The sequence below is a fragment of the Pogoniulus pusillus genome, chromosome 10 (genome assembly GCF_015220805.1).
Source record: "Pogoniulus pusillus isolate bPogPus1 chromosome 10, bPogPus1.pri, whole genome shotgun sequence".
NCBI classification, from domain to species: Eukaryota; Metazoa; Chordata; class Aves; order Piciformes; family Lybiidae; genus Pogoniulus; species Pogoniulus pusillus.
Genome location: NC_087273.1, coordinates 20,647,684 through 20,662,694, shown reverse-complemented (window position 1 = coordinate 20,662,694; position 15,011 = coordinate 20,647,684). Strand labels below are relative to the sequence as shown.

Sequence of the window (15,011 nt, the reverse complement as noted above, 5' to 3'; positions counted from 1 at the left end):
GCTTAAATAAGGTAGAAAAACTGGCATCACCCGATTGTAAGACCTCTCATTCTCCTGTCAGCCAGTGCTTTAGTAAAGAAGGGTAGATACCTTTGCTGAAGCAGAATGAGATGTGAGCTGAGCAGAAGGGACATAAACAGATCCCTTCTCACTTATCTCTCTGTGTGTTGGTGAGCCACAGATCTGGTCTTTATTTTCAAGAAGTGAAAGGTCTTTTATTTTCTTCCCAAATTCCCGACATGGACAAGCACATTACCTGCACTCTGGTGTTCCTGTATCTCTTTGGTGGTATAACAACAATGTGGGAGAAAGATCTGGAAAGAGAAATGGGGTAAATAAGGTAGTGATTGATAATTTATGGAGGACTTAAATTGGAAAGAAAAAGTTTACTATGATTATTAGTTTGTTATTGCTTTAGGGAATGCAAATCTCTACTTAAAGCAGCACTGGAATGGCAGGAATGGGGCAATTAATTTATTTCATCCGCATCAGGGGCCTATCAGCCAGGCATCTACCAAGAGCTAACAATTCTGGTTAAACCAAGCTGTGATTTGGTGTGGAGAGAGCCAGGTAGAGAACACAAAGGTGGGGTGGGCTGCGTGGTGGGTCAGATTGAGGGGCTCAGCTGCAGACCTTCATGCAGCATGTGAAACAGGAATGTGAGAAGAGTGAGATAGAGAAGGTTGTGGAGTGCATTTCCTTGAGTGCATCAGGATCTATTGTATGTGTGGCCTCCCTGCTGGCAAAGAGAGTTGGTTTTGATGGGGTATTTTTGTTTGTTTGTTTTGTTGTTTGCTTGGGTTTTTTTGTGGTAATTTCAGTGTCATGAGTGTTCCTTTCTGACTTTTCTTTTTCCCCTTGCAGCACTGGTGATGGTCCTGAATAGCACAAGTGTCAGCTGGAGTGCCCGCATTCAGATTTTCCTTACATTTTGCAAGCTTGTAGCAATTCTGATAATTATAGTCCCTGGAGTTATCCAGCTAATTAAAGGTATGAAATGAAAAGTAAATGCTTTTATAGTGCTTTTGTCTTTATCCTCTCCTGTCTGTTTCCACTGGCCTCTACCAAATAATGCTTATAGCAGCAAATTCTCTTGATTAGTCTGTGCTTGCTTAACTGTGATTACAAATAGAACTACATTGTGATGAACTGGTATTTCTTTCAGCATGCCAATCAGTCTATTCTATTATGAAGGGGAAAAATAATTAATGTGAGATTATATTTTTTCCAAAATTAATATTGTTTATTAATTTTGATATTCAGAAATCTCACCACCCCCAACACTAATTTTAATAATATTCATTTTTTACATGGTCATGGAAACACTTTGCAGATAATATCTAGATCCAGTAATAACCAGCAAAATATATAAACATTAATTGAACTGGGAGAGAAGATACCTGTGGCCAAATGCTGCTTGCGGTCAATATACCGCTTTCTCACTAAATGGACTCAAGTAGCTCTTTCTGCCTATGGCAGAAGGCAATGGGAGAATTACAAAGAGGCTTTTAAGTATTTACTCACAAAATTATTATTACCTGGCTTGCGGGGGCTAGCCACAGTCCCAGACAGTGCCCAAACACTTTCAGGGAACTCTGTCTTGTTTGCCGCTGAGACTTGATTCTTCCCAGCTTCTGGGAAGAAAAGAGGCAGACAATCTCTGACCTTGTCTCCTGGCTCCTCTGGATGATCTGTGTATCTCCAGGACTTCTAGTCTTAGCAGAAGACTTTCAGGTGTAGGCAGGATGTCTTGTGACATGCAGTCTCAATATGATGTCATGCTGGCTATGCAGGCCAATCTTATGGAGGCACTTAGAGTCTGTTCCTGCTAAACTCGTGACTGGAGTTTCCAGGGAAACAATAAGGCACTAAGCAATGGCAGCAGGCAACAGAAGGCACAAATACAATGGCAGAGCATGTCAGAGCATGTTGTTTACCTGCGTATCTCTTTTTATAAATGTGGGACAAGATTAATTGCCATTTGGACACAGAATAGTCAATCAGAATGGCAGTTAGCCAAACCTTACCATATTAGGCAAAGCCATAGGCTTGCTTTACCCAAATTTGGGAAAAGCACAGGCCTTGCACATGGCAGGCACAAGCTTAAGTGTGTGCACCTTGTTTACTACAGGACTCTGAGCAGACCAGAGTCCTTAGACTTAGTGGCTCCAGGTTCTTTTGTCTTCTTTCCTATGGTTACTTCTCCTGTGGAAAAACATGTTTGAGCAGGCCAGTATATGTATTTTCAGCCTATCAGACCTACCACAACATAGTCAGATCAGACTTAGTTTTCAAATGAGCAGCACGATTGCTCCTCTCTGTATGTTGCCTTTAAACATGAACTTTGTGAAAGGGCAGGATAGAGTTTAATGCATGTGCCCAGTGCAGGCAGAATGTCTTCTTTGACTTGGCTGATGCCTAGTCCCATTTGGTACAGGGTATATGGTAGCAGAGTGGGCTCAGAGTTGGGGCATGTATGAATGGAACAATAACATGGATGCTCTTCTGCCTCTTTGTGAAATTAAAAGAGCTGCAGTGGCAAGAGGAACTGTAGTTAACTGTCACATTTATGGGCTTGCTGCCTGCAAGCCATGGATGTTCATGCTACATGCATGTTTCACTTCCAAGTGAAAAAACCAAGGCATACAAATGCCTGAGCCTTAGCAGCAGTGGGTGTGAAGTCTGACAAGCCCCAGATCACTCGTCTTACAACACCAGACAATAACTACACAGAGCAACAGCAACAGGGGTCAGAACAGGGAGCTCTTCTTAAGGAATTGTTGGCAGACTTCATCTAACAAAAATTATCACAGTTGTTGGCTCTGTCCCTGGGGATGCTCTTTCATGATGCTTCACAAAGCCTCCTGAGTCAGCAGCACAGTGCTGGGCTGTGTAGTGAGCTTAGTTGCTTGGGGGCAAGCAGCTCTCTGTGGTTGGGAATAGACTCTGAAATAAGTTTTCCTGTATAGCACTCCACTGATTCACCAATTTAGTTTTCATGGTTTCCACTTCCTTTCTGGTAGTTACAATGTCTCTTCCCTGACCTCATTTCACGTCCAAAATTTCTTGCTGGTCTTATCTGCCTCATTTTTCTTATACCTTTGGAACTGGCCAGAAGCAGGTTTGGATGGAGTTTGCTGCACTGAAGTAGCTCAGATAAGGTGCCTGATCTCTGCCAGAACCTTCTTCTGCTCACAGATTTTCCCTTACCTAAGACAACTGCTTCAGGGAAAATTCTGATTGAGGGTTCAGCAAAAAACAAGTGAAGACTGGGGGCTCTGAACCATTGCTAATTTTACTCTGAATAAATTCTGTTCCTTCTCTTTCTGTGGGGAATCACTGCTTCTTAGAAAATTTGGGATATCGTAGGTCTTACAAACTGTGAAGCACCTTGTAAATGAATAAGAGCATAATAGAACCCTTAGATGCTTGCACTTGTTGATGTGGTGGCCTTACTTGGTGTAAGGTTAATACAGCATTGACTGTAACATGGCAAGGAGTTACTAAATTTTTCAGAGGTAGAAGTGTTTAAGATCCTGAGTTTCTTGACCTTAAGGCTGCTGCTGTGAGTGAAATGCCAGCAATGTTCCTTTTGATTAAAATGTTAAACAAAGTGAAAATTTCCAAAGCAAAACCTACAGAGCTTATTCTGCTCTTTCATGTTGATGTAAGTCACTGCAGGAGATGACAGCGCCATGAGTGTCATCAAGCTCAGAATGCTTTTTAAAAAAAAATGAATAGGTCAAATTCTGCCATTGCAAGACTAGGAACACCACGAAACCTTTCACAACTGCTGGCAGATTACAGCTGCAAGGGTTGGGTCGGAAATTAAGGTCAAGGGCAGAACATGAAATCAGTGAGCTGTTTAGTGATTAAATGTTCCATGGTGTGATGTATTTATTTGGTTTAACGTAGTAGATGACCAAAGAGCTTATTTTTCACTGTTGTTTTGTTTTGTTTTGTTGTTGTTGCTATTGCAGGAGAAACACAGCACTTTAAAAATGCCTTTGCAGGAAATGATGCCAGTGTGATGGGATTACCACTTGCTTTCTATTCAGGAATGTATGCCTATTCAGGCTGGTAAGTCGTTGAAACACCTAAGTATTAGTCTCAAAACAAACAAACAAACAAAACCCCGAAATCAAGCCAACTAATATGTTCTAACAAAGATTTTTTTTGTTTGTTTAAATTAAGAAATAAGTAACATATTCTACTTTTTTTTTTCAAAACTACATCATGTTGTAAAAGAGTAGATCTCACCAGTGTTTTTGTATGCTCAGTAGCTACTCTGCAAGCAGCTGTTCAAAGGATTTTTCTTCTCCAGTGTACCATAGGTAAACACACTAAACACTAAAAAATGTCATGCTTTTATTTGTGCTCTTAAGGCTAGAAGCAAGACAGGAATGTTCTTAAAGTTTCATTAAACATTTTGATAAAAGGGGATAACGAAGCTTTAATTTTTGTTGAGCAAGGCAGTAGGTGCATAAAAACTAAATCTACAAAACTTTAGAACCAGAAGTTGTGTGGACTTCAGTCTTTCTTTTGTAAAAGCAGTGTTTGCAGAAGTGAATCACAATAACATCACACAGACCATAAAACAAGATAACAGCTTAGATTCTTATGCCTCTTGCACTGAACAAATTGGACCCACTTCACAAGAAATGCAACTGGCTTCCACAGAAGTCAAATGCTATTGACGGTGAGCAAAGATATGAGAATCTACCTTTAAGTATCCTGCTCAGAGCCTGCTTTCAGGTTCTTCCCCACTGCCCCACCGAAGTACAGGAGCAGTTAGTTTGAGCAGTGTTGCCACTTTTCAAATCTGCTTCACCCTTTTTTCCTGCCTAGGGAGAGCTTGGCATTACACAGTGCCAGTGTGCTTTTGCAGCAACAGTGTCTGTGGGGAGAAAGGCTGTTATTATATTGAGATAGCTTTGTCTGCAGGTCTTCCTTTTCCTTTCCATAGCCTTACAGGCAGTCAAGTTCTTTACCTTGCACAAAAGGCAAGGGCTGAGAGATAACGGGTTTATTTATTTAATTTGGAGGGACAATGGGCAAGCATTGGAGTTCTCTGCCTGTCTAGAACTCCCTGGTTGCAGGAGCATTATTGTGGTGGTTTGGGTGTTACCTGCCCCCCCATACTTTAGAAGGTACCCCACTAGACTCAGCCGGGCTCTGGGAATATAAATGAAGCTATTTATTTACAGCTAGCACAATATACAAGCAGATATTTACAATATATACAGTTAGATACAGAAATATACAAGGTAAAAGTAATACAGAAACACAACTCCCCTCTCAGAAACCTGAGTCCCCAGGAGGGGCTCTCAACCACCCCTGCACCTTCCCCTGCCCCTCTCAACCTTACCCCAGTCCTAAGGAAGAATAGAGGTTCAGCCAAGAGGTTAAGAAACAAAGGTGAGTGGCAGGTGAGGTTAGGAAGATGCAGCTCAGTCAAAGCCCAGCCCGAGAGTGAAGACAAAATGGCAAGAGTGTTATCTAACGTTTACATTCTTCTTCAGCAAGACTCTGAGGGAAAGTAGACATCACCATTGGTTTTTTTTCTTTTCACAGCCTATTATCTAGTTTTTCTCACCAAAACATTCTAGCTTGCTGCAAACTAGCACAATTATAAACACGAACATCAAAGTGTTGAACAGAACTTTTATATCAAATGGTGGTGTGGGAAACCCAGGAGAGCCCAAGGTCTTTATCTGTGATATATACATATATAAGAGTTTGACGTTTTGAAGTCCCAAAGAATCTGAACACATTATACAGTCTCTAACTTCTCCTCCCTCTTTTATGTAACTCCCTCTGTCCCTCAGTCCAGGATGGTTTCTTCCTTGTAAAACAATACAATTAGGTTATTTTAAATAAAGGCAATTTAAAAAGCTTTTAATATTATTCATCACCAAAGCAGAATATGTTTACTGTGAAGTGTTAAGGGAAAGGCAAATGAATAACAGCATTTTTAATCTATTTCTTTCCATTCTCCACCTAACATTTCAAACCCTTACAGAAAAAATCCTCTCTGATTTTCCTTTACACCTTCTGACCATTGTTTCAAGGTCCTTATTTGCCACTTACAAAAGAAATCAACAGGAAAGATCCAATTTGGCTAGTGATTCTTCTCAGCTGCCTATTTGTCTTTGTCACCAGCTCAAATTGATTGCCTCAGAGCACAGAAGGGCAGACCATTAAGTAGAGTGTCAATACCTTTGCAGTATTAGTTTCATGGGCTAAATCAATCTAATAAGCTGAATGTGAAGGAGCGTTGCAAGTGTTGGTGTTGTGTCCTAGGCTGCATGCAGAATTTTATGCATAGACTATGTGACTCTTGACTTGTAAAGATACAGCTTTAAAGAACAAAACAAGGGTAGTATCTATGTGGGATCATCCTGCAAAGAGCAAGTGCAAGCTATTTGGTATGTAAGACGCTGTGTGAGAAAGGGCATGTAGAGAAAAGAATTCAAGGACAAGTACATCTCTGAATCAAAACTACTGAGATGCAGGGCTGTCAAATTATATCTAAAAGCAGGATGAAGACCAGAAGAAATCATAGGATATGTTGGGTTGGAAGCTTCCTTTAAAAGCCACCTGGTCCAACTCTCCTGCACCTGGGAGACAGGGACAACCTTCAGCTAGATCAGATTGCTCAGAGCCCAATCAAGCCTTGACCCTGAATTTCTCCAGGGTTGGGGGCTCCATCCCCCAACCATTTGCTCCACCTTTGTGGGCAAATTGTGCCAGTGCTCCAACATTCTTATAGTAAAGAACTTCTTCTTGATGTCCAATCTAAATCTAACTTGCTCTCATTTAAACCCATGTCATAAACCCAAGAAATGGATTAATAACTTAGTTGTCAGAAGCCATCTCTCATTTGAACTATCACAACATCTTTTGTTCTCTGTGCCCAAGGAAGTTTAGGAACAAGAGCACAGGTTGTAGTATAAGATGACAAATTTAGTTTTATGGACATTCATATTGGGTCACAAAATCACATTTTGTAGACTATGAGCCACCACTAATTCTACTAACCCAGATCTGGCTGAAGGCTTATGGTGGAGAAGAGTTCCCAGACTTGCTGCCAGATCAGGTGACAATCGTCTTTCACTCTAGCAGTGTTGGGTCACATATAATTTGTCTCCCTCTATAAAAGCAGAAAGTCAGCATAAACACTATGTTGGCTGCTGTGTGTAATTAGCCAGAATGTAACTTGTGCCCATATCAGAGCCAGGCACACCTGTGTGATCCCATGATGCACAGACCCAGCTTTAATGAATTCAGAACAGAGGGTTCAGTGACCTTGGGGCTCATGGTTGCTTTGTATGCAGATCCATGCCTGGTGAGCAGCTCCTCTGAATTCCCGCACCCAGCTGTCCCTTGCATGCTGCTGGAGTACCACCAGAGTGCAATTTGTACTGGAGGCTGTGCACGAGCATGCAAGGCTAGCAGTATGGCTTTATGATCACATGTGCCACACTAGTGTTAGAATCACAGTTTTAGGAGGATTTTTTTGAGGCTTCATTTATTTTTATGGCTAAGAAGGCCTTGCTGTGCACCCTGAAGAGGTGTTTTGCCAGTATAACCTTCACTTATGAAAGGTTGCAGCAACCAACAGAATATGAGATTTGAGGCTGCATGTGTGTTTGTGCATAGCAATTGGGGTAAACCACAGTTTGCCAAGGCAAGTGTTGTGGAGGCAGGGAATTAATGTGGCTGAGTCAGGAATTTATTTAAAAATAGATTTTTTTTTTCCTGAAACCCCACCCCCCAAAACTATATACATAAATTAGTTTAATTAGCAGACTCAGTTTCATTGAGAATATCTTACAAAGGATGCTCTATATAAATTTGGCTATTTTAGAAGTCAGGAAATGGAAAAGTGTTATGAAGGGGTCTAGTTGAATCTGAGATTGGGGTGAAATACAATGAGGCAAATGTAAAGTTATTAAATAATTTATTAATATATACAAAAAGTATTTCCCCAAACTTATTTGCAACTATCCACACAAGTTCTTGGATGCGGTAAGCAGAACTATTTTAACAGAATGTCTATATACAATGGAATTTTGAAAGGTTTTAGAAATGTCTTTGATAGAGAGTTTTCTGGCTTAATTCACTGCTTGTGTGGTTAACCAAATTCTGTTAGCAACTTGAATAAAGAATTCAGAATACTCACTAGTCCTCAGTCTTAATGTCTGTGTTCCAAAACATATATAGGAAAATATACAATAGAAGTCGTGGGCTAAGTTCCAAATGGGCTGCAATGCGGCTCGGCTGTTGGCATACTGTCTGAAGAGACAAGGTCTCTCCGTGGCTTCTCAGAAGATCATCAGATGTTCAGCTGGCTGGGCAGAGTAGGATCCAGGCTGGCAGCTAAGGTGACCCGATTTGGTGCAGCAGGGGTTAGTGCACCCTCTGGGCTGGCACGGCAGGCTGAGGAGGTGGGCAAGTGAACGAACAAGCAAGCACCTTATTCACCTTTTTACCTCCTTTTATAGAAAAATGGCCAAGGCTAATGGTCTCTTTGGCCACAATATCACCCAATCACCTTCTGGCAATCATCCAAATATACCCAAAAAAGGAAGAACCCACAAGTTGCTCTCCTGGAAAATGGGGACACATGCACCTTACACGCAATAGGGGCGTGGGTCTTATGAAGCCCCTCTTAGGTGACCAGACTAAACTAGACTAGGTTGTTTTGGGCTTTTTTTCTCCTATTTTTCCTGCCTTTGGCTGCAATGCAGACAGGCAGGTAAACATGTCCGGACAAGACAGGACACGCTCAAGCCCATTTTGTGACCTTTGGGACTCTCCACCACAAAAAGGCTGAGCTATAAACACAGCTTTCCCACCATCAATCAGGCTGAGCAGAAAGTTTACTACTCACAGGTGAACCAGGCTGTCTGAGAAAAAGGGCGGTTCTTGTGGAGGCAGGGAATTAATGTGGTTGAGTCAGGAATATATAGAAAAATAGAGTTATGTTATTTTCCCAAAAACCTGCCCCCCCAACTATATACAGAAATTAATTTAGTTCTAATTAGCAGATTCAGTTAGATTGAGAAGATCTACAAGGATGCCATAGGTAAATTTGACTATTTTGGAAGTCAGAAGTTGGAAAAGGCTAAGCTACTAAGTACAGCATTCCCACTATTAATCAGGCTGAGCCAAACATTTACTCACAGGTGAGCAAGGCTGGCTGAGAGAAAGGGCGGTCCAGATGCTTGTCCTCTCGCTCTCTTTCAAAAGACCTTCAAGGCTTGTTGAGGCCTGTCAAGCCTGCATAAAGGGGGTGCTTAGGATGGAAAGCCGTCCAAAATAGGGACAGTCCTGTTCCTCAGAAGCTTGTCCTTTGGAGCACCATGGGACTCTTTGCAGGAACTATGCAGGCGGGGGCAGACCTTTAAGGAGGAGACCCCAAGGCGGGAAGTACCCCAACAATATTTATAGTCTTCTTAGACAAAGAGACAAGTTACCACTTCCTACGTGTAAAGACCACAGCCAATCCCCAGCCCGATTCCAGTGTGGGCATCTGCATGTGTCACCCCTCATGCCGGAAGGGCCCTTTGCTCCCCCTCACTTCAAGACTGCAGGGCAGGGGGGGAAACAGTTTTTTTGTGCCTTTTCCTCTCCCATTCAAACCACCGAGGGAGAGGACTTTGGGGTATCCAGGACTCCAGGACAACAAGCCAGGGGAAAAAGAAAAAAATAATTTTACAACCACGTTGCATAGCTTTTGCCTTTTTTCTGCTCTGCTGTCTTGTCTGAGAATGTCCCTTCCTGAGCATGGGGTTGAGGGAAGGCTACATCTCAACTCTTCTTAATTCAAATATGAGTCTATCAAGTGTACTATAGTTAAGAGCAGAGCTACCCTAAAAACATCTTAGAATCATAGAATCAACCAGGTTGGAAGAGACCTCCGAGATCATCCAGTCCAACCTATCCCCCAGCCCTATTATCTTCTTCTGAGGAGAGACTGAAGGAGTTGGGGATGTGCAGTCTGGAGAGGAGAAGGCTCCAAGGTGACCTTATTTTGTCTTATTGTATCTTAAGGGGGCTACAAGAAAGCTGTGGAGGGACTTTTTAGGATGTCTGGTAGTGATAGGACTAGGGGGAATGGAAAAAAACTAGAAATGGATAGATTCAGACAGGACATTAGGAAGAAGTTCTTCAGCACATGAGTGGTGAGACCCTAGAACAGGTTTCCCAGGGAGGTGATGGAAGACCAATCCCTGGAAGTGTTTAAGGCCAGGCTGAATGAGACTCTAGACAGCCTGGTCTAGTTTGAGTTGTCCCTGGGGGAGTTGGAACTTGATGGTCCTTGTGGTCCTTTCCAACCCTAACTGATTCTATGATTCATTACAAAAGAAAAAGAGAATCTAAATCCACTGGGCTCTTATACTACATTTTCTAACTCTTTTCTAGGTTTTACCTCAACTTTGTAACTGAAGAAGTGGAAAACCCTGAAAAGTATGTATTTTTATTTAAATGCTTTTGGGTTTTGAAAAATGGCTGTAAGATTTATAATACTACAAAAGCAATGATCTTCAGAAATGCTGCATGCTGGTTGAGTTGCTTACTGCTTTCCAGAAGATTTGGTATCTATTTGAATTGCGGCTGCTGGAAGATTTGCTATTTTTGGCCTGTTGTGACCTCATTATGTATTCTGCTTTTATGTGCACAGAAAGCAGAAAACTAAGGAGATCTCCAGGGCTCTGATTCTCCCCCTCAGGATGCAAGCAACTATCAGTGGCAGTTATTGATACCCTGTCAGGGAAATCTTGCCCAAGAAACTTATCTGCTGCAATATTTGGCAGCTTTGCTATATTTAAATATTGATCAAATAAGGCATCTCAGAGTTGAAGGATCTGGAATAGACACAGCACAGCAGCCCATCCAATTAAGCCAAAGTGGGGATATCGGTAGGAGTCTGCTACAAATCAGTGACACACTCACAGTACCTGTCAGTAAAATATGGAAAGAAAAGCTGTTCTTTTAGGGAGAATTTGTTTTGGCACATCTATTCTGGTAAATATGTTTTGATATGTGTAGCCAGAAATAAAAAGAAATTAACCTCTTCTGAGAATGAAGGAAAGAAGCCTTGCCAAATCATATTGTGAATTCATGAGCAGATGAAGTTTCCTTAGGCTTTTCAAAATGAAAGACCTAGCTGGGTAGCAAATAATATACTGTTTCAAAAGACTCCCAGCACTATGCACTCAGAAAAAATGAAGCTACATACCTGAGACAGGTAGAGCAAGGAGAGAAAGCCAAAAGCAGCCATCAATGGGGAGCGTGCAGAAAGTTTTCAGTTGGGTTCTTTAACAGCCTGGGGCTGTTTGGTATTTTCATCACAAACCTGAATGTGGTTGTAAGAAAACGATGGCATAGCATGAGGATGAGAGAAAGACTGGTGGAGTTCCATTGTTTTGGTGCCTTCAAGGGGTCTTGGGTATTGCTGGACTTGTTAATATGGTCAGAATATGTATACAGAGGAATGTGTGACCAGAGGCTGAACTGAGGTAAATGCAGGTAGCAAATATGTAATTAATATTTAACAAGATGGCTGGCTGACTGTTAGCACAGATGCCAATACACAGTTGGATTTTTCACTGGGAGTCCTCAGTTCAGCTGGGACACTTTTTTAGATGCCATGCTTTAGTAAAACATAAGTCTCTTAGCTCAGTGGGGAGCCTCCCTGATCTGAAACACACAGGAACTCAAGCTAGAACATGTAACAGCAGCTTTGACTTCAACTACTAAGAATCTGTGAGCTTTATGAAATCAGGAGATGCAGACAAAAAAAACAACCAACCAACCAAACAAACACTTATTTATGCATTTATTTATTGGTTTGTTTATTACTTTTGAAAAATCATTGTATGGCAGGATGAGTGGAAAAGAAATGTAAAACTAGAAAGAGTGAAGTGATTCTGGCCCAAGACTTCTGCTGCTTCAGGGAATTCTGGGAAGATGGGTTAGGAGCCAGCATCTTCGTGATTTGATCAAAAACATTTGCTGGAGACAATGTAATTTGTAAATTATCATGTGGTTGCCATGTATGATGCACAGTGAATGTGCACCTGCTATCACCTTTTGAGACTTCTCATGTGCTTATGTCTCTTTGTCCTATGAACTGAATGGTAATTAACTGAAATTATTGGTGATTTTCTTTACAGCTATCCAGCTGTTTTGGTTGGTGCTGGCCATTCTTCTTGTGGTTTAGGTCAGAGGAATGCATATTTTGGAATGTGCTGTCCTCTGCTGTGTAGGACAGAAAGACACAGGCCCTTAAGGGACTTAAATTTTTTTAAACTAAGCACTCACTGAAGCATGTTGTGTCACAGCTAAGAAAAGAGATGTGGGCTGGCTTTCAAAGGTTCCCTTACTGCAGCTCTTTTCTCCCATCTCAGGAAAGTGTCACTGTTCTCCCAGTTACCATTGCAAAGTTGAGTTGTGCTACTAGTGGGGATGCAGAACCATAGCCTGACAGTGTATTTCAGAATGGCTCTGGATGAAGCAGCTGAATGTTGCACATGCATTGTTGGCACAAAGCTGTTCAAGCTTTCCCTTTTTTGTCGTTCTCTTCGGGTTGCAGTTTCAGAGGACAAGTGAAGATGCCTAGTGTTTACTGCAGGGTGCTGGGATCTCAATCTCCATGCAGAGATAGAAAGATACATAAAAGATGTGAATTTAAAACATTGATAAGTCAGGTCATGGCAGGGAAGTGGATTGTCACCAACTGTGCTGACAGAGACTCTGTACTACCTGTAAATGGGGATTCTGGTCTCTGTTAACCTGAAACATGCAAGTAAATTAAATTAGATATACTTTTAATCCCATTGCCACCTGTGAATGTCTCTGAAAGATTCTGATGAACAAGAGCCTGTTCCACCACCCTTCCCAAAGATACAGGGCAAAAGAATAGTGTGGATTGATACCAGGGGCAACTAACTTGGCTTCCACGACACAGTGCAGTTGTCAGGTGAGCCACAAATCACCCTGCTGTTGGAGGCACTTATTAGAACTTAGTTGCTTTTATATTTTTTTTTTTTTTTTTTTTTTAACTCAAACGCTGTCTTCTCTTTCATTCTTGATCCATGCCTTATGTTAAAGGTTGCATATAGTGTTGTAGGGCTATTACACAGCTGTTACCAGTGGGGAAGATGGAAGTATAGGCTCGAGCCCCTTAAGAGTCTCTAACAGCTCCAAGCTGTGCAACTTATAGTGTTTGTCAATAGGTCAGGATGCAAATTACTTACAGCAACAGAGGTGAGCATGGTGACACCTTCTGCACCACACATGCCAGGGTAAATGTTTGTCTGGGATTCAGTCGCAGTTGCACATTTCCAGGTGTACAGTAGCTTTTAAAGTAGCTGTGATGCCTGGTGCTGAATAGTTGGCACTGTCCCAACAATAACCACCCCACTGCAAGCTCACAGTGAAGGCTACCAGGAGAACTGTGGAGGGCAGAACAGAAATACTCTAACACAAGAGAGGAGTTGCATCATAGCTGCTAAGGGCCCATTTGTAGAGACCTAGCTTTGAGCCCATTTTATTGTGATCATGCTTTTGGAGACCTGTCTTTGAACCTCTATTTATGTGGTGGGTTCTGGACTCTCTCCCCAGTCCTGTGGTGAGGTGAGGAGGGTCAGGGTCTTAGAATGTATCCTGATATGCACAAGAAAGTGGAAATACCTACTTTTAGACAACTTTTTTTTTTTTTTTGGCAGTTTTTCTTGCTGTGATGTGTATGGCAACAGGAAGGCTTGCTGGAATCCAGCAAGTGCCACTGGTGATGTAGGGGGGAGGGGCTGTGTGTGGGGGAATGGTCATGACCTTGTCCAGCTGAAAGCCTCCTTTGTGCTCCCAAGTAGTGGCTGTTTGAACAGGCAGAGTTCCCTAGGGCTGTGTGAGCATGTGTAGGTGTAGCAGTCTGCCCAGGCAAAATAAACTGCAGATTTAGGTCTATAATTAGCATTAGTACTGTGGGCCTGAGGCACTGAGATACCTGGGTGATATGAAATCCTAGAGGGAGCAAGCTGACACAGCAGTAGTGGAAATGAGCCAAGTGGAGAGCTAACATCCTTTATACTGTAGAAGGGAGAGTAGGAAAAGGGAAAAGAAGTAATAATTTGAAAGTGAATGACTCTACTTTTCAAACAAAGTCTTGGAAGCAGTGCTGAATTCTCACTTTGGAAATGCCCCAGTTCCTTCTTTTGTATAAGAAAAAAAGGACATTGCTGTAACCCAAATTATCATAATATGTCAAAGCAGCTGTTTCTGTGTCCTGATAAAAACCCCTCTTGAGGTTTCATTCTTAAGCCTGGGCTCATTTCTTTATCCATCTTTAAGTGCTTCGCTTATACAGCATTAGCAGGACTTGAAGCAGCATAAAGTTGATGTTTGTTGTGCAAGGATCTGTGACTGCAGTGTTCAGCTGCTTTCAATGCACTTTTTCTTCAGAAGAGCCTAACATAATTTTATTATCAGGAATACATGTAACAACGTTGAAGGGTAACAACAAATTCCTTTTACTCTTGAAAACTGTTCTTCATCTGTGTGCTGGGTCAGTAATGATTGCTATTTGAAATTGAGTATCTGAATAATCCTTGAAGCAGAGCTCCCCCTAGACAACCTCACACAGCCACGTCACATTCAGGTTTTATCTTTTTTATTTTCTTACATTATAAGATCAGCCCTGCTCAAACTGAGGTCATATTGTACTGTCTAAACAACAAGTGAGTGAAGGAACAGCCAGGGCTCTGGGAGAGAATTTGTCACCTGAAAGTTGACAGGAGCTGTGTTGCCTGGAGCAGTAAATTCAGAGGACTGGAAATCAAGCATGCTGAACTTTCAAACGCATCTCTTATACACAGTCTTTGATCTCATCTGTATTCTTGAGCATCCACTCAGTACTCTCGTGGGTTTTTTTTGTTTGTTTGTTTTGTTTTTGTTTTTTGTTTTTGTTGGGGGATTTGTTTGTTTGTTTGTTTTCCCAGTCA

General features: G+C 41.8%; 1 protein-coding gene across 3 annotated transcripts in view; it reads left to right on the top strand.

Moving 5' to 3' along the window:
- SLC7A11 (solute carrier family 7 member 11) overlaps positions 1–15,011 on the top strand; it is a 70,414-nt gene that overhangs the window by 16,252 nt on the left and 39,151 nt on the right. For all 3 annotated transcript variants that reach the window (XM_064150002.1, XM_064150003.1, XM_064150001.1), the window contains 3 exons: positions 865–990; positions 3,981–4,080; positions 10,432–10,476. In XM_064150002.1, the coding sequence (XP_064006072.1) occupies positions 865–990; positions 3,981–4,080; positions 10,432–10,476 (271 nt within the window). The remainder of the gene's footprint in view (positions 1–864; positions 991–3,980; positions 4,081–10,431; positions 10,477–15,011) is intronic.